The 23138-nt window shown below is 32.5% G+C and overlaps 1 protein-coding gene across 1 annotated transcript; it reads left to right on the top strand.

The window, feature by feature from the left end:
- Positions 1-3957: 3957 nt before the first annotated feature.
- Positions 3958-23089, top strand: LOC123668427 (sodium/potassium/calcium exchanger 3-like; the record flags this gene model as incomplete). Its single annotated transcript, XM_045602159.1, is given in 12 exon segments — positions 3958-4066; positions 4069-4128; positions 13564-13685; positions 15781-15883; positions 17596-17783; positions 18068-18215; positions 18486-18587; positions 20143-20244; positions 20400-20615; positions 21498-21599; positions 21885-22006; positions 22644-23089. Coding segments are annotated over 12 exon segments (1590 nt in total), but the record flags the coding sequence as incomplete, so codon positions are not given.
- Positions 23090-23138: the final 49 nt, after the last annotated feature.

Below are 23138 nucleotides of genomic sequence, written 5' to 3'. Positions count from 1 at the left end.
TTGAATTAAAATAAATCCTTTTTACGGGCACTTTAAACTATGAAAGACCATACGAGTAAAATAGTCGTTGTTACTAGGCACTCATTAATTTTGTAAAAGTATTTTTAAAGGTTGTTACTGTAGGTAAGTTTCGTATTCAGTATATATTACATCAATTGACACCGGAGTATTTACTTAGCACAAATATTTAAAAGATGTGTTTGGCTTATATAATTTATAGATTAAAGATGTGAGTAAAATCATAAAGTTTACTCAAGGGGAACGAAAGAACTATTCAATGTCATACAACATGTATGTACATTTAGAACACGATGTATAACAATTACTGACTATAGCTAAAAAATAAATTAGCTTTATAAAAGAAGAAAAATCACATTTGATCTGACAAACAAAATGGAACTCAAACAAACTAAGATCGTCTATGTTTTTAGATATTGATTATACATGACTTCAACCAGTAACCACGACTTAAATTTTTAGTTACATTTTAAACAACATTTTAAAAAAACCGAAACGAGCCGAATCTTCTACAATGTCACCAACTATATATTTTTTTGTAAATTTGTTTGTAATATATATTATTATTTTAAATCGATTAATACTTAGGTAATAAAAAATGATTCCTTCTCCTATATGAAGAATTAGTCCCATGCCCAGCAGTAGGCTTTTACTGGCTGTATCGTGATAGTGATCTTAACCGTGAAAAAATGAAATATTGTATTAGGCTTTTACAAACATCTATTCCGTTTTAGTTATATGGTTCGCCCGTGCCACTGCCATTGTGTATGATATACACTATATAAGACGTGGTTTAAAAGCAATCAATTTTTTCAAATGTTTAGACCTCTACTTATTTTCTTTTTAAATATAAATTAAGCTGACCATTTTTAACACTTATCTATATATACTTAATTCTAAATAAAATAAGCAAACCATAAATAAAGCTTTACAAGCAAATGTGCTAATGAAAATGATTAAATCCAAACCAAGTAGTTTTTTAATAAATTTTAAAATAGCAATTGAATTATGAATACTTGTATCTACGATTTTATTTTTGTGTTACCCACACATTAGGAATTCTAAACATTTTTGAATATCATATCAAAAATTGACTGCTCCAGGTTCGCTTAAACCGAATATAAAAATCATCATATGAAAAATTTCGATCTAGCGGGTACATCGTTCCATAGCTTAATTGGCTGTACTAAATACGGTTAACTTAAAACGATGCGACCTCTGATATTTTTAATTTTCAATCTTACCATCAAGTATTTCTTCTAACTGCGAAAAGTAAGCATTGTTAAAATGCATAAACTTAGTTTAATTTTAGATAATTTATGTATGTATCTGTAAGATTGTGTTTAATTTAATTTAATCTTTGTATTTGTCATTATTTAATTGCATATCTCTTTTTTTAAAATAAATTTATTCGAAAAATAAATCTGATTCTAAAAAGAAGCTATGTTACGTTTATCTGATTTGTTTTATTTATAAAAAATTCGAACGAATAAATTATTTCACTACTAAATTTATTTTATTATATTCTGTAAAATCAATAAGCAGAAGCACCGTTGATATACAGATTTAATCAAACATCTCAAATTAATTAAAAAAAAAATACTAACTAAGCTCAATAGCAATGCAATGCAAAGATTAATATAATTAATATTATTAAATTATAAACTAAATAGTTATGTTCATTTATAGCGTAAAAGGAAAGAAACAGTCGCGTAAATTGTATGTAATTAATAATTAATAAATAAACGCCGTACATTTTATAGCTTTCAGTTTTCCTTTTGGTCAGACTCAAACCACAAGCACAAACGCCCTGGCCACAGCCGACATCTATATGTCCTATTCAAATAGTTCTTATATTATGTACACAAAAATAAAAACATATACATGTATTTTATTTATTCATACACTGCTTATCTTTCTGCTAAATTTGTATATTGCTTATCAAAACAACAATGAAATTAGTTTTTTCAGTATACTTCATTTCTATTTCCATATCTTATGATTAAAATTTAAGGTGTAACCAATGAAAATTTAGGCAGATAATTCCTCCATCGCCAGCCCTGACAATTTGTCAATTGTTAGCCGGATGAGGCGCTAATCCTGCGCCTCCCCTTCTTCTAACTTTAGGAACGCTTGCCGACGCAAACGACCGTAAAATTACCCGCGGACAAGAAAATTGCCACACTTTAAAAACTATTATACGTAACATCATGAAATTAAACAATTTAAAAGCATTATTATTACTACGCTGCCAAGTACGAGTATAAGGGAGTAGATTGCCAGGTATTTTTTATGCAGACCGGCTTAAGTCTTATTGTCTTGTAAATTACGAGTAATATCGCAGCATATACATTACAACATATAATTGTACTACGAATATATATATTTCCTAATCTGAAAGGAAAAAAATCAAGCGCAAAGCACATATAATACTATAATACTCAGCTAATGTTGTACACAATTAATTCATCACCTTTGAAATCCATAAAAACATGTAATAATTCGTATATTTTTAAGGTAATTTATTACTGCTGAATTGTGTTTAATGAACCCTTGACGATATATAACAAAAACAAAGACAGGTAGGTAGAGTATAAGCTACTCAAACAACATGTAGAATACACTTCCAAAGCTAATGACTAATTTATCAACAAATTGCACAATCAATTACCAAAAATTTTGAAGATACTACATTTTTTTTTTATAATGAAATTAGCAGTTTATGTATGTGTACAAATATTGAACACATTAATTATTTATATATATGTATGTTAATTCAATATTTTGATAATAGGAATAATTTAGTTAAATAAAAAAAATCTTAAAATGTGATTTTAAGATTAACTCAAGATTTTATTAACAAATGTCATATATGATAGTTATGTAAAAAAATATATTTTTAAGCGCAATTAAAAAAATAAAATAACTACACAAAATTCATATCTAAATTGTAACACGCTTCGAAAATACCTAATAGCTTTACTTATACCAAAAAGATGTAGATGTCAGATTAAAATACCTAATGTTGTGTTCGTCACATGAGATAAGAATATAATATGCTTTGAAGATAGTAAAACAAAAATTGCCAAAAACACCTCAACTGTTGGAAATGAAGATACCCATAAATCGCTCGTAAAATATCATGAAGATCAAGTCTTACCATCAATCAAACGGTTTTTACGAGTATATGTGATTATGAGACGACAAATTGAACATGTCATACTTATCTACAAGTCAGGCAGTCTAAAAATACCGATTGAGAATCAAGCCAATTAAAATACACGGGGAGGTAAATTAGGTGGAGAACAATGAAGACCTTATTGTGACGGATTGGTAATAAGTAAAACGTAATTTCATGTTTCTTTTCTGATGGAAAAAACCCTCTATATTTGATATTTTTAAAGTAGCCGATATATTCAAAACTATAGAAGAATGAAAATATGACAAAAAGTTTGAATAAAATCATTGCGCCATAGACGGCACTAATTCATTCACGAATAGTCATTGTCCGGCTGATAGCCACACCCGTAATTTGTGACTTACTTGTGATGACAACTATTTTCGGGTCAATTAAACAAACAATAAGGGACACATTAACGATTGCTCTCAAAAGCCCAGTGAGAAGTATCGATAACAAATAGGATCACGACAGCACATACCTGTCGCATTGTAAGCCATGACGCGCCTTTACTCTTCCATACTTACGGGCCCCGGCTGGCGTCACGGATGCCACTAACCACTACATTCACTTAGAATAACAGGCACTCGGACCGCCGATATAATCTTCTCCCCTGCCCATTAGCTTCGCAATAGTGTGACCTAGCCATTCACAGAGAATTGGACGCACTTCCGACCTGTTTCGATGTATAACCTTGCGGGTACGCGGTGTGCACTTCACAGTCCCGGCTGGGGACTGCTACCCGTTTAATGTAACGTACCTCGTTCGGAGGCACTCATTGTGGTGGCGGAGGGATCGCGCGGAGACGACCGAGAGCGTCGTCAGTGGCGTCCAAATGCCGCGGCCAGCGCTCGGCGGTACATAATGGACCGGGCGGAGAGCTAGTCAAAAGAAGAATACGGGATCCAATTATATATTCTCATACAATACACGTACGTCGGGCGGCGCACGGGCGCAATGATGAAGTGACTCTAAGCGCGACTGCTGCCTCACCACGTATTGTATATGTACCGGCAGTGATTTTTTTAAATTCTTGATCTAATTGAAATGGTATATCTTGTATATATAGAAGGCACCTTACACAAGTCACTTTTTATCAGGTGTGATCATGGATATAGTGGAATTACGAACTCATGTTAGCAATTAACATGTCCTCATTCGTTTATGTTTCATAATACTAAACTTAGAATTAGGAATCTTTAATTCCTACAAACAAAGACAACATTAACAGTAGAAAAATAATAGTTTATAGTCATTAAATATGAAGCGTTATGGTCCTAATGCAGATAATTGGTTTAATATTAATTTTCTTATTTAATTTTAATTGTAAACTTCAACTCTAATTAACGTTTCTTATCAATGACCGAAAAAACAGAACAAATAACTAGCATTATTTTATTATAAATTCTTATACTCTAATATTTATATAAACTAAAACTTTTTTATTCAAAATCTACCTCTCATTATATTATCCTTTCTACAATTTTAGAATTGCATGACAACAAATTATTATCAGAAACGTAAACGTTTACCGTCCAAGAGTCAGAAACGTGATATACGTAATGGACATCAGCAGTGATTTCACTAACCTACCAGGTTAAGAGTTCGTCCACCTCCCCACAATTGCACCCCCGCTGCGACGGCACGCGACAACGAAATTACATTTAATTACATCAGATTGAGTAACGTACCACGATTCAGACTCAGGCGACAATTACGATTATAATAGCATTGAGAATCTACGATAGAGTAATATGTAGATAGAGACTTTCAAAGGATAGAGATTGTACTATAGGCGTCATTCTATAAAATACTATCAACGAACTTTTGTTTAAGTACAGAGCAATTTGATTTAATTGAACATCTAAAAAAATGCTTGTATTTTGTTAAATTCCATTAGTCGGAGTCATGCAGAGTAAAAAATAAGATATTGAAAAATAAGATACTCTAGTTTAGTAGTAAAATAGTAAGTCCAAATTTCCGACTGCACAAAGTAAACGTCAAGAAAGGAATTTCCGGGTTATGGTATTTGTATGTTTAATAAAATCCCATAAACGATTTTGCAATTGTCTCAACATCAAATGCTGGTCCTCGGTATGAATTTGGACAAAACGAAAGTTATGTTTAATAACCAAGTCATACCGGACCAATATCAGTCGATTGTACCCCGTTCCGATATTCAGACGGTGCCTTGTTCAGGATTATGTCTACCTAGGTCATGCCATCCAACTAGGCTAAAACAACTTCGAGAAAGAAGCCGACACAGGTGAATTCGGTTGGGCTAGGCGACGTTTGGCAGACTCCGTCGAGCCTTTACTTGATTGAAGACAAAAGTCTTCGAGCAATGTGTCCTGTGTGTGTTAACATACGGTGCCGAGGTGGGTACTGACGAAGGGACAATCCGCGAGAAAGCGAAAGTAACCGATATAGCCCACAGAATTAACAAGTTGAAGTGGGCAGTGGGTTGGTCATCTATGTGGCAAAACACAAACGCTATCGCATTTAAGTTATTTGCTATGACTACTTCACCAAATTTTTAAACGGTTTTATTTAGCTCACCCCGTTTGTTTTATTTTTTATTCTTGGGTCAAATTTAGTAATTCAAATTTCACCCTCTTTCTGTCAACCGATTAATCTGAAATTTTGTATACACTTTGGATTTTGGTGACAATACAATTATGTTTATTCATTATCATTATAAATTCAAGATGGCCGCCGCTACAAAATGGCGGATAATTTATGTTTTATTAATCCCATCAATATGGGTATCAAATGAAAGGGCTCAACAAGCAGAATACAATATACTATAAAAAATTGAAATCCAAGATGGTGGCCGCTACAAAATGGCGGATAACGTAGGTTTTATCAATCCTATCAATATGGGTATCAAATGAAAAGGCTCAACAAGCAGAATACAATATACTATAAAAAATTGAAATACAAGATGGCGGCCGCTACAAAATGGCGGATAACGTAGATTTTATCGATCCCATCAATATGGGTATCAAATGAAAGTGCTCAACCAGTATAATCAATGTACTATATAAAATTAAAATCCAAGATGGCGGCCTCTACAAAATGGCGGATAACTTAGGTTTTATCAATCCCATCAACATGGGTATCAAATGAAAGGTCTCAACAAGTAGAATACAATTTACTATGCAAAATTGAAATCTAAGCTGGCCGCCGCTACCTAATGTCTGATAACAATTTTTTATCAATCCCACCAATATGGGTATCAAATAAAAGGACTTGACAAGAAGAATACAGTGCACTATACAACCTCAATATTTAAGATGGGCCTTGCAATAATGAAGCACTAAATGAATTAAACAGAATGCGAAATAAAAACTAAAAACTAGAAAATAAAAATAGGTAAAAAAACTTTTTAAGTTAAACGGTTTTATGTTAAACATACATTGCAATGTTTAAGATAAATGTACTAAAAACCAAAAAATAATAAAATAGATACAGTCGTGGGAATTATAAACATATGCATAGACTAGACTAAAATAAAACCGTGGGGCACGTCAATTGTCTACAAATTATCGACTTAATGTGCGATAGAAGAATCGTTTAATTCGTCGTTAAAATAGGCAGTTGGCCCGCAGACGGTGAGGAAAGGTAGGTCCATATTTATGTTATATTTTTCTGAAGATTTTTCATATTAAAAAATAATAATATTTAGTCAGAAAGCCGTGTATCAAGTCTATAATAGTTTAAAGCAGCCTTTCCCAAAGTGGACGATAACGCCCCCTTGTGGGTGCTGCATCCCGAAAGGGGGCGGTAAGAGACCCAGAAAAAAATGGTGGCGGTATGTAGATCCTCTACATACCGCCACCATTTTTTAATTAATTAAATCATCCTTCAAATTAGTTTTTATATTAGAATCGATTATGTTTGTTTTATTTTGAAGGAAAGATACTCTGTCTAAATACTATAAAGTGACGTTTCAATAATCATTCTCATTGGCAGGTGTAGCCCGTAAGAGTTAACTTGAGGCCTGAGCGCCGTTATGTACTACCTACTGCACTCAAGCCTCAAGTTAAATCTTGCGGGTCATAGTAAAAGTCTCTTTTAGAATTAATTTTTAATCTCCGCTAATATAGCTCGCAATAAATAATTTAATTTGAAGTTATAGTGATTTTAAGTAGGCGAAAAAATGGGGGCACTATAAAACAATTTATTCTTAAAGTGGGCAGTATACAAAATTAGTTTGTGAACCCCTGGTTTAAAGCATTTGTATAAAAAAACAATGATTGTACAAAATAAATAAGTTTGGCGACTGTAAGCAAAGTATTTAGAGGTGCGTCGCTCGCACTATTTGTTACGTTTTATATTTGACCCAGATACAAACTTACATCGCAGTCGCCTCAACAATAACAGGCGACGATCTCCTGTACAATCAAACAACTCTGATAAAATTATCCATTTGATATATGAATGCTAGTCTAATGATCGATAGCTTTTCTCTGTCTCACTCGTTACGGAGTGTTCACAAGATTAATTAACATAAAACAGATCTTACCTCGCAACTGAAAATAAAATTTTAATGTATACAACTAATTCCTATATCTCTTGGTAACGCTACAATTTGAGAAAGGCTTTACTAAAGGATTTTCCTTGCCGTTTCTTTGAGTTTTATAATAATTTGTAGAAAGTTATTTTGGAATCGAAATTAAGGAAATTGCACAGTAAATAAAAGATATCGATTAAGGATTAAGATAGGACAACGTCTGTCAGGTCAGAAAGTATTTTCTACACAACATTGAAAAATTTACAATAAAAACATAACTACTCAACATCGACAACTCACGATATTGACGAAATGTGTGTATACAAGGTACATGTAACTACGGCAGAATAAAATAACAACAACTTAAAACTGTTGAAACTGTCCAATGGCGAACCAGTCAACGACTGGCTTGTAAGTGTACAGACCGGAGATTGTCAGCAGCGTCTTCGGTGCGACAAAGACAGCCCTGCGGTCACCAACCCGCTTGCTCAGTGTGGTGCATGGAATGGCAGAAAGTGCATCTAAGGTATATTATTATACTATCTAATTTTTAGCCTACGAAGATAAGGAGATTGTCAATTTGACGGCTAAATTATTTTTGACGTGATAACATCTTACTAGTGGTCGCCCAGAGGTCGAAATTGGACCATAATTAAAAATTTAATTTAAAAACCAAAAAATTATGAAAAAAGAACCTTTTTTAAAAAATTTCAATTTGACTACAGACTTTGACAATCAATAAAAATTAAATTAAAAATTAAAAAAAAAACCCCGACACAATAACCTGAGTTGCCTTTAAAAAGTAAAAAATAATTAAAGAAACTCAATCGTAAAGTACCTAAGTATGTACGAGTATTAATAATTCTAAAAAAAAAATACATTGCGTTGGGAGACTGCTCCTATTTATTTATTACTTACTATTTATTAAACGGTTTTATTTAGCTCACCCCGTTTGTTTTATTTTTTATTCTTGGGTCAAATTTAGTAATTCAAATTTCACCCTCTTTCTGTCAACCGATTAATCTGAAATTTTGTATACACTTTGGATTTTGGTGACAATACAATTATGTTTATTCATTATCATTATAAATTCAAGATGGCCGCCGCTACAAAATGGCGGATAATTTATGTTTTATTAATCCCATCAATATGGGTATCAAATGAAAAGGCTCAACAAGAAGAATACAATATACTATAAAAAATTGAAATCCAAGATGGCGGCCGCTACAAAATGGCGGATAACGTAGGTTTTATCGATCCCATCAATATGGGTATCAAATGAAAGTGCTCAACCAGTATAATCAATGTACTATATAAAATTAAAATCCAAGATGGCGGCCTCTACAAAATCGCGGATAACTTAGGTTTTATCAATCCCATCAACATGGGTATCAAATGAAAGGTCTCAACAAGTAGAATACAATTTACTATGCAAAATTGAAATCTAAGCTGGCCGCCGCTACCAAATGTCTGATAACAATTTTTTATCAATCCCACCAATATGAGTATCAAATAAAAGGGCTTGACAAGAAGAATACAGTGCACTATACAACCTCAATATTTAAGATGGGCCTTGCAATAATGAAGCACTAAATGAATTAAACAGAATGCGAAATAAAAACTAAAAACTAGAAAATAAAAATAGGTAAAAAAACTTTTTAAGTTAAACGGTTTTATGTTAAACATACATTGCAATGTTTAAGATAAATGTACTAAAAACCAAAAAATAATAAAATAGATACAGTCGTGGGAATTATAAACATATGCATAGACTAGACTAAAATAAAACCTTGGGGCACGTCAATTGTCTACAAATTATCGACTTAATGTGCGATAGAAGAATCGTTTAATTCGTCGTTAAAATAGGCAGTTGGCCCGCAGACGGTGAGGAAATTACTTACTATTTTCTTGCTCATGGAAATTCCAATAGTTATACACTCCATGTAAATAAAAGAGATGTTTCAACTAGTTTATCGTTGGACATTCACACTGCTGGCTGGCGAGGAATCGTTTCACTGCTCGTAGTTTGTCTTTAATCGACAAAACATATGATAAAAGTACTACTCGCTCACCACTATGAAACCCTAAAACTCGCTTATAATCGAGCTTGCTAGCTTGTTTCCACATTCTAGCCCTACTTATCACACGTCCATCGTTGTCGGTTGAACAACTGCCCAATTATAGTGTAACATTACAAAACAAACATTTTAATCAACGATTGTAGATAATTGACGTGCCCCACGGTTTTATTTTAGTCTAGTCTATGCATATGTTTATAATTCCCACGACTGTATCTATTTTATTATTTTTTGGTTTTTAGTACATTTATCTTAAACATTGCAATGTATGTTTAACATAAAACCGTTTAACTTAAAAAGTTTTTTTTTTTTTTTTTTTTTAATCTTTATTTATAAAGCCATACACCTATATAAGGTTAAGTCGGCTTAACTTAAAAAGTTTTTTTTACCTATTTTTTTTTTTCATTAGTATCACATGCCTACCTAAGTCTTTTACCCGAGCCTTATTATTTGGGCAGACGTCGTTGACGATCGTATCCGAAACGCAATATTTTGAAGTAATTTTATAAAAGTTTTCTTTTTTTAATTTTATTTTTAAACTAAGACCCGCCCCGGCTTCGCACGGGTGCAATGCTGATACTAAATATACTACAGAATGTCTTTATAGTATGAAGCTAGCTTATAGCATGGTTATTAACATAATAACAACAATCAAATATGCGTCGTTAGATTTCACGTTGTTACAGAATGCGTTAAAGAAATAAAGGTTCACTGTTCGTTCCCCGTAGGTGATAGCGTGATATTATGTATCCTATATGTTGACCCGACTTCTTAATAATATTTGTGCCAAATATCGGAAATCGGTCGGTTACAATGTTGTAATATACAAACATAAAAATTATCTATATATTGGTCGTCAAACGTTACAAAATAATTGCGTTATTATTTAATCAAAAGTAGATGATAACTACAAAAGTTTATTCGATACTCTAAAGTCCGTTGTGTACAGACTGACGGAAACGCTTAAGTGGTGGAATATTACCCACTTAAGAATCTCATAATCTACTGATTAACTTGTGTTTTAATGGAATATTTTTAGCCGATAGCAACAAATATTTTTATGAATTGGTTGTAGTTTTAAAATACAATTTAAAATGTATATCATTTTCGTGGAGGTATCAGTAAATGATTGTAACGAAATGGTTTACATAGTTGTGTTCTTAAAGGTCTACCTAAAAATCTGCTGTATATTTCATCTCTGTTACGTATACAGGAGCTTGCATTTAATGACTAATTTCTAATTACCGTACATACAAAGTTATGAATGACAGCTAGGTGCTTCAAATTCAAAAAAATTAAACAAATGACGATGTCACATAAAATCAAAAATAGGTAATCGTAAACCTCTTTTCTTTTGAAGTCGATGTAGTGTGTCTCGTTTCTTTGTTTCATTTTCACATCTTTACCAAGAAATTTTAAGCTTTTTACATTTTAATTTGTAGGTATGAGAAACTCGTTTTTACTGTGTTATTTTTCTGGAAAAAAAACGGGTAGGTACGTTTTATCTCTAGTATTGACTTGTTATTTTTGATTAAGCTATTTATCAATCATAAATACAGATAGTCGAAATGCTTATTTTCGTAACACAAAACACGCTAGTATACTATAATACATAAGTAGTTTAAAACATCTGTCAGTTTGTTTTATTATACACTATCTATTTCCCTAAATGTTAATGTGAGGAAAAAACGTTCATAAAAATATTATATAATCATACTCGGTAAATGGACTATCCAAGACAAAAATATTTTTTCGATTCGAGCCAGTTGTGTCTGAGATTAGCACGTACAAAAAAAAACAATAATAACATACTCTTCAGCTTTATAATATTAGTGTAGATTTATAAATTATTCCATTCGTTAATTTGGAGTACAGATAACAGACTTTTGCTACAAAAATAATATAGCTTTGTAGTTAAGCACTGATTGAGACTTTGACTAGCAGCTATGTAACAACGTGGCATCGTGCTCGCTACGTACGAAATCATACATAAGTCTGGTTAACTTTGTCTGTTTTAATTAAGCCATAATGCTAGGTGTTTTAAAAAAGATACGGGCAACTGCGACCCCGTGGATGTTGTGTTTATAAAACAAATGTTTGTAAAGCACTGCTTAGGCGTTTGGCAGACTCCGTCGAGTCTTCACTTCGAAGATTCCGCAATGCTTGAAGACTAAAGTTTTCGAGCAATGCGTCCTGCCTGTGTTAACATACGGAGCCGAGACGTGGACACTGACGAAGGAACTAGTCCACAAGTTTAAAGTCGCTCAACGTGCAATGGAACGGGCTATGCTTGGGGTCTCTCTCAAAGACAGGATTAGAAATGAGACTATCCGCGAGAGAACGAAAGTAACCGACATAGCCCACAGAATTAGCAAGTTGAAGTGGCAGTGGGCTGGTCATCTGTGTCGCAGGACCGATGGCCGTTGGAGTAGACGGGTCCTAGAGTGGAGACCGCGTCTTGGCAAACGCAGTGTGGGACGTCCTCCGGCCCGTTGGACCGACGATCTACGTAAGATTGCCGGTGTAGGCTGGATGAGGATTGTGGAAGACCGGGATGTGTGGCGCGAACTTGGGGAGGCCTATGTCCAGCAGTGGACTGCGATAGGCTGAAATGTGTGTGTGTGTGTGCTTAGGCGATACGAAGACCGCCTATAACACTGTTACGTAGCATGTATTTGAAATATTCAAAGAAGTATAATAAAAACCTAGTATATAAGTATTGGCAATGATGGAAGTCACAATTTTATAAACTTTACTCAACCACATTGGTTGTTATAAGCCCTGACGGGTTAGTACCAACAAGGGCTACAACTTAACAGAGGCGAAGTATATCCAAACATTGACACTATGTATGTTATAATTATATTCGCGATCTCTTTACAGTGTATTTACCAAACGTGTTTAGAAATTTTATTCGGAAAAATATTATATTTACTTTTTACATATCTTACAGTTCACTAACAAGGTTATACTGGCTTCATCTTTAAATATCTATATTAAAAATATAATTATATTAATACTTAGTACTAGACAAAGTCACGAGAACTAAATGTATAATATTTTAACAAATGCTTCAAGCTTATGAGATAGGTAGCTGTAATCTCCTGACGAAAATATTTAAAAGTCAACTATTAGTGAACGGAATAAACCTATAAGATATCGATTACCTAAGATTTTTTTTTTTTGTATTTACTCTGCAACTGATAACTTCGATAAAGAAGACCTAATCGATAGGTGTATTGATAAACAGTTTCTTGTCCTGCTTCAAGAGGGTAGTAGTATTTTGATCGGCGTACAAATTGCTCGTGAATAAATTTCTGCTCCTCATTCATAATATATTTTCAAATGAAACTAAGCGGTGAATACGGAGAAATATTTGAATTTTTTATTTGACGAACAATTAAATTTTTAAAATATTCATAATAGACATTCTTTTTTTAATTTTCTAGTCACATTTCGTTTTTTTTTTTTGTTTTTTTTTTTTAATGGCTATCATGTTAATAAGGACTAATCGTGTGTTTAAATACAAAGTAGCAGTTTATATTAGAGTGATTTTTTTCGTCAGTATACCATTGCTTTACTTAGTTTTTAACAATAGCAAACCAGTGATTGATATCGATTCAGGTAAAGTTGTCATGAATTTATTGTTAATAATAATAATTCATTTTAATCACTGTTAAAACTGTATGAACGTAAAACATTTTTGTTTAACACTACATCGTTGTGTACTAATTATTAAAATTTAAATAATTTAAAAGATTAAATATTCACAGGTCACAATGGATTCATCGTTCGTCATATCCTTGGCATCGTGGATAATCCGTCATTAAACTGCACACCAGCAGCCATTCTCGAATTCCCTTCAGATGGTTTCACAAGATTTCAAAGGCAACATGTAAGATTATGTTCTAAATCCAAATCCGCTTGGCGAACAACATAAATGTAAATTGCAAATAAATTTTATTATATTATCATAATAATAAAAAAGAATTTAACCACTAAAACACTGCTCTTGAAAAGCTCAAGTGTTGCAAATCGACGTACATGTTTTAATGACTTAATCTCTCAATATGAAAAATATTAAACAGACTTCAACTGACAGTTTATGTTTTTTTTTTATTATTATTTAATTATTACTCAATCTGTTAAAAGAAGAATGATTAAAATCGAATCACATTTCGTAAAGTATATACACAAAAAAAAAAAAAAAAAAAAAAAATAATCGTTGGTCTTCTATTTTTGGTAGACGGTTAATGCAGAAAACAATTATATATTCATTTGTTAAAGTTGTTTTTATACCTTTGGATAATATGTTGTAATTGTAATATACGTGAATATGTGCTGTAAATGTATTGTGAAATTTCAGTCGCTATAATAAACTTTTGTTATTTCATTCATTAAAACTATTTTAACAATGCTTATATTCCTGTCATTCTGTGGTTTTAATACTGTTTTCATATTGTTTAAAATAATAATATTAATAAATTATTTTAAATTGATTGAGTGTTTCAAGCAAAGCGAATTTCGTTATCGGCAACCTGTGTAATTTTGGATTCTGTACAGTACCTAAGCATTCTATACAATACCGAATAATTGTAATGTGTTGAGCACATCAACTTAAGTACTTTGTAAAATAAAGATAGCGTCTTAGGTGCGACAAAGCCAGCCCTGCGGTCACCGACCCCAGCGTGGTGACTATGGGCAAAACACATGAGTTCGCGCTATTTTTTGCACGGAATCGTGGAGGCCTATGTCCAGCAGTGGACTGCAATAGACTGAAATGAAATTATGAAAATAAAGATGGCATCCGCTTTAGTTGAAATTATTGACAAATAGAAAATAATAATAACTTAAAAACGGGGAATAAAAATATATATTTGCCAACTAGAAACTGAAGAACAAAAAAGATTGCTTGCTGTGAAAAAAAATTATGTGTAGATATAATTTAAAAATACATATCCTTCCTTATTCTTTACATAATTCAAACGGTAATGCAATAGTATTTTTTTTTTATTAATTCTTTAAAAAAATAGGAGGTTTTGTCACACAGTGACCATGTCACCTCCATCGCTCTTAACTAAATCAACAACGTCTCTTTAAATATATTAGGACTAATTTATTAACATTTCTAGCCTCTTCAGAAGTTGGTGAAGCCAAAATACTGTTGAATAGCCCCACATTATTTAAATTATATTTTATATTCTGGGTACTGCATAAAAAACAAACTTCTTTCAGTTTCGATTCGCACACATTCCATTAAAACATGATATGTATCCTCTACTCGGTCACATTCTGTGCACAATGGCGAATCAAATTTCGAATGCAATAGTTATTTTAGATCAATTTACAGATCAATGAATTTGTCTGAAAATATAAAAATAAACATCAGAAGTTGAAAACATAAATTAAGTTAAAGTCGTGAGTTTTTTAAGTATCCTAGATCAAAGCTAAAATACATCGTTATTATGTAATCAACTATAATCATTAATTAATTCATCCAAGTTTTTGTTACTAAAAAATATTCGTTACCATTCTAGGTGTTTCGTAACTGGTAAAATGAGACCCGTTACAGTACTGCAGTTTTACCCTGTTTTAATATTAACATTAACATATTAACAATACCTAGTCACTTGTCAATAGTTTTTTTTAGACTCTCATTATTAATTTTTGTATGGTTTATTTTCAGAATAGACCTTATAGGTCCATAACTCAGTTCTAATAGAAAATTTGTTAATTAATTGACATTCGTAAAAGTTTTCCTATTTAGTAAAGATGATATGAGTTGTCGAAAGATGTTTTATTTGTCTTTTATTTTCTACCTTACACCTACCCTCCTAGAAACCTCCAAAGTTAAAGATTAACGTCGTATGTATATCGTAATAAATATAGTATGTTTAGGTATTTCATACAGTAACTAAAATATATACTTTGCCGATAACATGTGTTAAATTGTATTAATGCCATAGTATAATATTCATATATCTTCCCAGGGTTTTATTCTAATTCATTGCGTGCTGGCGGTGTACTGCTTCCTACTGCTCGGCACTGTCTGTGAACATTATTTCGTGCCAGCGATCGAGATTATCTGTGAACGTAGGTGTCACATTGCATAATTTACTTTCTTATGTAAATATACACGATAATATAACACTTATAATGTTATCTTTCATTTCAAAACATTTTTATATAGCACAAACTCAAATAACTTAAGTAAAATCTATGAAGAGGTATAGATTTAAACATTTTATTTACTAAATACACATTTTGAATATTTGTTATTACATGTTGTTTTCTGTTATAGTTTCATTAGTAACAACTTGTTATTATGTTGTCCTTGTTGCGATAAGGAGTTTAGTAAAGATATGAATGTAGCGCGCATTTACGCAGTGCTTAGAAATTATGATCGCAAAATGATAATTTAGGTACTCTTAGCACGTAATATATAATTCTGCTAATAAATGTTTAATAAATTATAATATTGACAAAATTCATTGCATTATAATAAATTATTTCTAAAAAATAAAATAAATATAAAATAAATTTAGGACTATTACATTATTATTTGAACTTATAAAAAATATACAAATCAACAAATGCCTAACATTATGTTTTCATATTTATAATATTTATAATACTTTTCAACCAAACACATAACAACTTCACTACATTGTGAAGTTGAATAATAACTAATAAAAGTATGAATGGGTGTCTGCTTCTTATAAACAGCACAAATGAGTACCAATCAGTCAAGATATCAGTAGAATGCAACCGCAATCGGTCCACAAAGTAGGGATAGTGCACACAGGACACTGACCGATCTGTCCATTGAATCTTGCATCTCCTCAATCTCACTCGATAGCACTTTTCTAATCAAACTCAATTACGTCTATGTACTTAAATTTTTTAAATATGAAAGTTACAGAAGGAAAAAAATCATTTATTTATTTAAAATACTAGGTTATCCTGTGATTTCGAACGACGTCGAATTATATTTAGATTTCATCAATCTCCGTAATGTTTAAACAATAAAAAATGGTTAGCAATTCCGTCGCAAAAATGTACCTACTCAAAATGTTAGGAAATAAATAAAATAATGCAAATTTAATATTTCTACTCTTTGTAAGTTTTGCAAATAAATTTGTTCTAACTTATTACCATTTAATCACACGAGGACTACGATCATTTTTATTCTAATTATGAAACAACTAATGTAATCGTTAGATCATTCAAGTTGAAATATTATTTTCTAAGTATATCTGATACATTAATTTCATCACCTCGAGTTACTAATATAGCAATATTGTATTACCTGTAAAAGGTAAACATGCTATACACTAAGGCTATTTTCATACTCTTTTTGAATTAGCAAATTAACTAGTCATCATTATTTAGTTTCGTCTAGCTCGTATTAGAGATTATTACGACTTGGTTCTTATTGTCTCATATTACCACTTTTTATTTTAAGACCATATTGATGTTTATGATGCTTTAAACTTTTTCTATTCTAAAACCAAAAATTTTATTCAAGCTGTAGAATTTATGGTATATAAATGCTGTTTTTGTTTCGGACAATTATATTGGTTTGTTGTGAGTTTCCTAACGATCGAAATAAAATAAAAGTGGAAAATATGTTAAACTACATAAATATTAACTAAACTTCATTAAATATATATTACACAAGTAATAAAGACTAGGTAGCCCAAATCAAAAACATTTTTCTAATATCAGTTCTATTTCTTTAATGAGGTCACTTGGTCAGAGGACGCTTGCAAAAACTGTTTTTCTAAGAATATTATATTCACCAGGTTTAGATATGGAGGCTGACATAGCTGGTGCTACGTTTATGGCTGCTGCCAGTTCCAGCCCAGAGTTGTTTATTAATTGCATTGGAACTTTTGTCACTGAAGGAGATTTGGGAGTCGGCGCTATTGTTGGTTCAGCAGTATTTAACGTCCTGGCTGTACCGGCTTGCTGTGCTTTAGTTGCGGGCAGGGTAACAATATGATAAATTTTATTTGAATTCAATAATTTAATAATCTTTTATTAAAAAACAGTAATAAAAAAGTTTAAGTCGAGAAAACTTAGTTATAATATTTGTAAAAAATATGTACTATACTTTTGTGGATAAAATTTGTTAACGTATTCCAATATTTTTACAACTTACCTATACTGATTCTTGTACATTGTGTATTCTTAAAAATTGACAGCTTAAGAAAATCGTACAATAATTTTTACAATAAAACTGTCGTAGATTGACATGAATACTTTTTAAAACAGGTAATAGAGTTGGATTGGTGGTCAGTATCCCGAGATTGTATGATGTATGCAGTAGCTGTAGTAGCACTGATCTTAACCCTAATAGATGACAAAATTTATTGGTACGAGGCCCTACTTCTTGTACTTATGTACACATTTTATATCCTTGGTAAGTAGTCTAGGAAGATTACCATTTTATTATGATGAACATGATATACTTATGGCTTACAACACTCATAGGTATATACTTCAGTAAAATCTCAAATTTACAGCGCTGACCTACCGATTGTTATCAATCAATTTTATTTTGTAACTTTACTACGAAAGTTAATTAATCTAACATGTAATTATCCTGTACGATGCTGAACACAGCAGCCATCATGAGATTATATATTTTTTATTTGTGCATTTACATCGAATATGTACAAACTTCTTGCAGCTATGGTTTACAACGGACGGATCGGTGACTTCGCCAAAAGTAGTTGTTGTGTTATAAAGAAGAAGAAACAATATACCGAAATAACTCCTCTACTAATTAAAGGTATATATTCGTACGCTTTTATACTCATAATATTTATACACTTTTCTTTATTTGTAATATAATATATATAATATATAATATAATATATAATATAATAATATACATATAACCCGAGCCCGTGAGGGTCAGACCTTCGTCATTTTATAAAAGCTGAAAGTTTCTCAGCTCATGCTCCCACCACAGGTTGAAGTAATGGCCAAATATGAAGTTCAACTCACGCTTACTTTGACAAATACCAGGTATCACAAACGTATAAAGTGGCAACTAACTTACGTCATTTCTTATGCGTAATATTTTAATATTATGTTCGAAGTAATATTAGATATCACCATAACCAATAATAATACTGTATGGCTACGGTTCTAAAGAATTTAGCCACCCCCTCTCTTCCCGTAGGTGTCGTAAGAGGCGACTAAGGGATAACACAGTTCCGCTACCACCTTGGAACTTATAAAGCCGACCGATGGCGGGATAACCATCCAACTGCTGGTTTTGCAATACACAGGTCGAAGACGGGCAGCAGCGTCTTCGGTGCGACAAAGCCAGCCCTGCAATCACCAACCCGCCTGCCCAGCGTGGTGACTATAGGCAAAACACATGAGTTCACGCTATTTTTGGCGTAAACTTGTGGAGGCCTATGTCCAGCAGTGGACTGTGATAGGCTGTAATGATGATGATGATGATGATAACCAGAGCCACAAACATTTGTAACTAAACGTACGTGATAGTATAAAACTGAACTTCATACATGTCACTTGGGTACCTATTAAAAGAATTTACTTCAGTAACTTCGATAGCTCCAATCTCGACCTAGACAAACATTTAGGTTGGCCGTGGGTGCGAGTGCGTAGTAAATTTATACGCCTTTGATACTTGATGTCTGCCAAAGTAACCATGAGTTAAACTTCATATTTGGCCATTGCTTCTATCGGACTTCGGAGCATGCACCGAGAAATTCAGCTTTTATGAAATGACGAAAGTCTGGCCCTCCTGGGCTCTCGGTCTAATATACATAAGCCTAACATGCAAAAAACAAGTACTGAAACTTCTTCATTCTAAAAAAAAAAAAAAACACAAATAAAATTTTCTATATCTTATCAAAAAATATAATTTCTATACGAACTTAATATCTCCTTCGTTAAACCTCGTTTAACATATGAAAAAGCCCAACTAGCCAAATTCGCTCAGCGGTCATGAGTCGCTTATCATAGTTGTACATATTTTTTTTGTAACTGTATCTCAAATAACATACACTCACACAATAGTATAAATATATAATAAATAAATAAATAAACAATTAAATAAATAATAAACACCTCACACTCAACGGCTCCCACAAGGATTTACTTTTGTGTCGCGGTTCCGGAAATACATACAATAGATAAGCACAAACGACGAGACCACGTCAAACATTTATATGGCCAATACAAATGTATATACCTTGTGCGGGAATCGACAACGCAATGCGTTGGATTGCGGGTTTGCGGGTGACTTTTATTATCAATACAATTTTTTTATAATTTTTTAAAGCTGTTTAAATGCTTTTTTCGTTCAGATAAAATGGGTTCTATGGAAGCGTCACATCATATGAATTCGAATGTAAATGACGTAGAGCAGGGAATAGTGGTTACCGCGAGACATAATTCAACTGATTCTGGTACGTGCCATTGCGCTTAATTAAACTCTCCATAAAATATAATTTTGTTTGTTTATTATTATAGTAATTGTGTATGTACATACAATTTGATAAAAAAATGTAATTCTATAATATCTTGCTGAATTAAATATTATGCAATTATCAAACTGCTTCAGAGTCTAGCACGAGCTCAGTATGGTCATGGCCTGATGAGAAGTCAACGGGAATGCAGAAATTGTTCTGGATCATATCATGGCCGATGAGTTTTATATTATGGGCCACGATACCAGACTGCAGAAAGCGTCCCCATCTTTATCCCCTCACTTTCGTTATGTGTATCACGTGGATTGGAGGTGTATCTTACTTAGTCGCTTGGATCATCACTATTGTAGGTAATGTATAGAATTTCAAACCATCCATTTAAATCATCATCATCTCCATCATTTTGGCACCTTCTACCCACCGTTACCGCGGCTGCTGCCGTAGCTGGGAATAGTGGGGCTGCCGGGAACTAAGGGCCGAAACTTTAGGCGTGAACTCATGGGATTTTTGCTCATAGTCACCACGCTGGGAGGCGGGTTGGTGGCCGCAGGGCTGGCTTTGTCTCGCTGAAGGCGCTGCTGCCCGTCTTCGGCCTGTGTATTTCAAAGCCACCAGTTATCCGATCATCGGGCCAGCTTTTTAAGTTCCAAGGTGGTAGTGGAATTGTGTGTGTGGAACTTAGTCGCCTCTTACGACACCCACAGGATGAGAGGGGGTGGCTAAATTCTATAGTGCCGTAGCCACGCAGCTTACCCATTTAAATAATCGCCTTTAATAATTAAAAAGTTAATTTAAACTAGTAATATTCAATAGCTTTAACTTTCGGGATCTTTGAACTGTGTCCTAATATAAGAGTAGGTACTTATAAAGAAGTACTTACTTTTGCAAGTGCTAAGACTGCTCCAGTTTTTATTAATCTGACCTACATTTTCCCCGTTGTTGTGATCATCGGTACTCAACAGTGACGGTGATTTGTTAACTTACGACTGACTCGACGGACACATGCTGAACAAATTTAACTACTGGTTTAAATATTTGTATGATATTTGAATTTGATTATTATTTTATAATCAAAGTTCAAATATCATACCTGTATGTAAACATTGCTACAATGATTAACTTGATTACTATTCATTACTCATTTTACATTTATTGTTTCTTTCATATAAGAATATCGTCGATTAAGAGAGCAGCTAATAACTATTATTGTTCTAATTTTACAACCTTTATAGGTGACACACTCAATATACCCGACAGTATCACAGGATTGACAATTTTAGCAGCTGGGACAAGTCTACCTGAAGCCGTATCCAGCGTACTTGTGACAAATCAAGGTAAAACAAAACTTATTGAAGAAGTCAGAAGGATTGGGCTAATTACGATGAATATAATTTAGAATTATTTTGATGCTTTCTTTAGAAAATAATATTATGTACGTGCGTAGTAAAAATTTAGAAAATATGGAGCATTTTTTTATGCACTATAAATATAGGTATTATATTATATACAAGGTATCTCTACCTTCCTAAATTCCAAGTTTGAAATTTTATATCAGCTTCGAAAATCAGTTTTTATCACAATTCGTCAACGGATGATGTTTTTTTATTATATGTTTCTAGGTCACGGAACAATGGGTATTAGTAATTCAATAGGATCTAATACATTTGACATTCTGCTGTGCTTAGGCCTACCGTGGCTTATCAAATCCTTATTCTATCCCTCATATCCTGATAATCACTGGGTAAGTGTTAATAATTTATACTTAACGTTAAGTTGACTAGCCCGTTGGCGCAGTTTGTAGTGACCCTGCTTTCTGCTCCGAGGGTTGTGGGTTCGATTCCCACCCCGAGTCTGGGTGTAATATAAATATTTATTTATATATTTATATATGTATTATTTATAAGCATGTTTATCGAAAAAAAAAAAAAAAAAAAAAATATGTAGCTATATACCAGTCGGCTGTTACCTATAACACAAGCATTAAGTTGCTTACTTTAGGAACAGACGACCGTGTGTGTGTTGTGTAGATATTTATTTATTTATTTATTTATTTACTTACATAGTTTACAATATGAAGTTGTGTTTTTTTTAAAACATTAAACAAATAAAAATTAAAATGATAATTCCAAAGTTATCTTTATCTATACTAATAAATTATAAAGAGAAAACATTTTTTATGTTTCTTTGTAGTGGATAAACTCGAAAACTACTAGACTGGTTCTAAAAATTATTTTACCAAGGGAATAAATACAACGTTTTCACTGAGTGACATAGGCTATATTTTAATGGGAGAATAATGAACACCAATATCGTGTAGTCTGAATCTGAATGTTATCCTATATGTACCTATGTAATTAATCTTACGACACGTTTTCCAGGTAAATATCAACTCAAGCGGCTTATCATATAGCGCTGTTTCACTTCTTTCAACGTTAATCGCACTTTATGGATCTCTCGCTCTAAATAAGTTTCAGCTGGATTGGAAAGTTGGTGTTTCATGCGCATTAGTCTACGTTGGTTTTCTGGTGATGGCCTCACTCATCGAACTTAATGTGCTATTTGTCGTCAATTTACCAATATGTCCACATATTTAAATATGAAATTTAACATATACATAATCGTCGCAGAAATATTTTTAACGCTATTATAAAATTTTTATATGATAAATCTTTTCTTGCAATTTTAGCACTTGCCGCAAAAAAATATTTAACTGTAAGCGGCCATCTTCCTTACTAGTGGTCGTCCAGTGGCCGAAATTCGACCATAATTAATTTAAATTATGAGTTTGAATATTATTAACGTTCTTTTCTAAAAGACTATACTTCTTTAATAATAAACAGAAGAGTATATGGGTATCAAATACATGGTAGTAT

The sequence above is a fragment of the Melitaea cinxia genome, chromosome Z (genome assembly GCF_905220565.1).
Source record: "Melitaea cinxia chromosome Z, ilMelCinx1.1, whole genome shotgun sequence".
NCBI classification, from domain to species: domain Eukaryota; kingdom Metazoa; phylum Arthropoda; class Insecta; order Lepidoptera; family Nymphalidae; genus Melitaea; species Melitaea cinxia.
The sequence above is the reverse complement of the archived record's forward strand: the minus strand, read 5'-3'. Positions and strand labels throughout refer to the sequence as shown.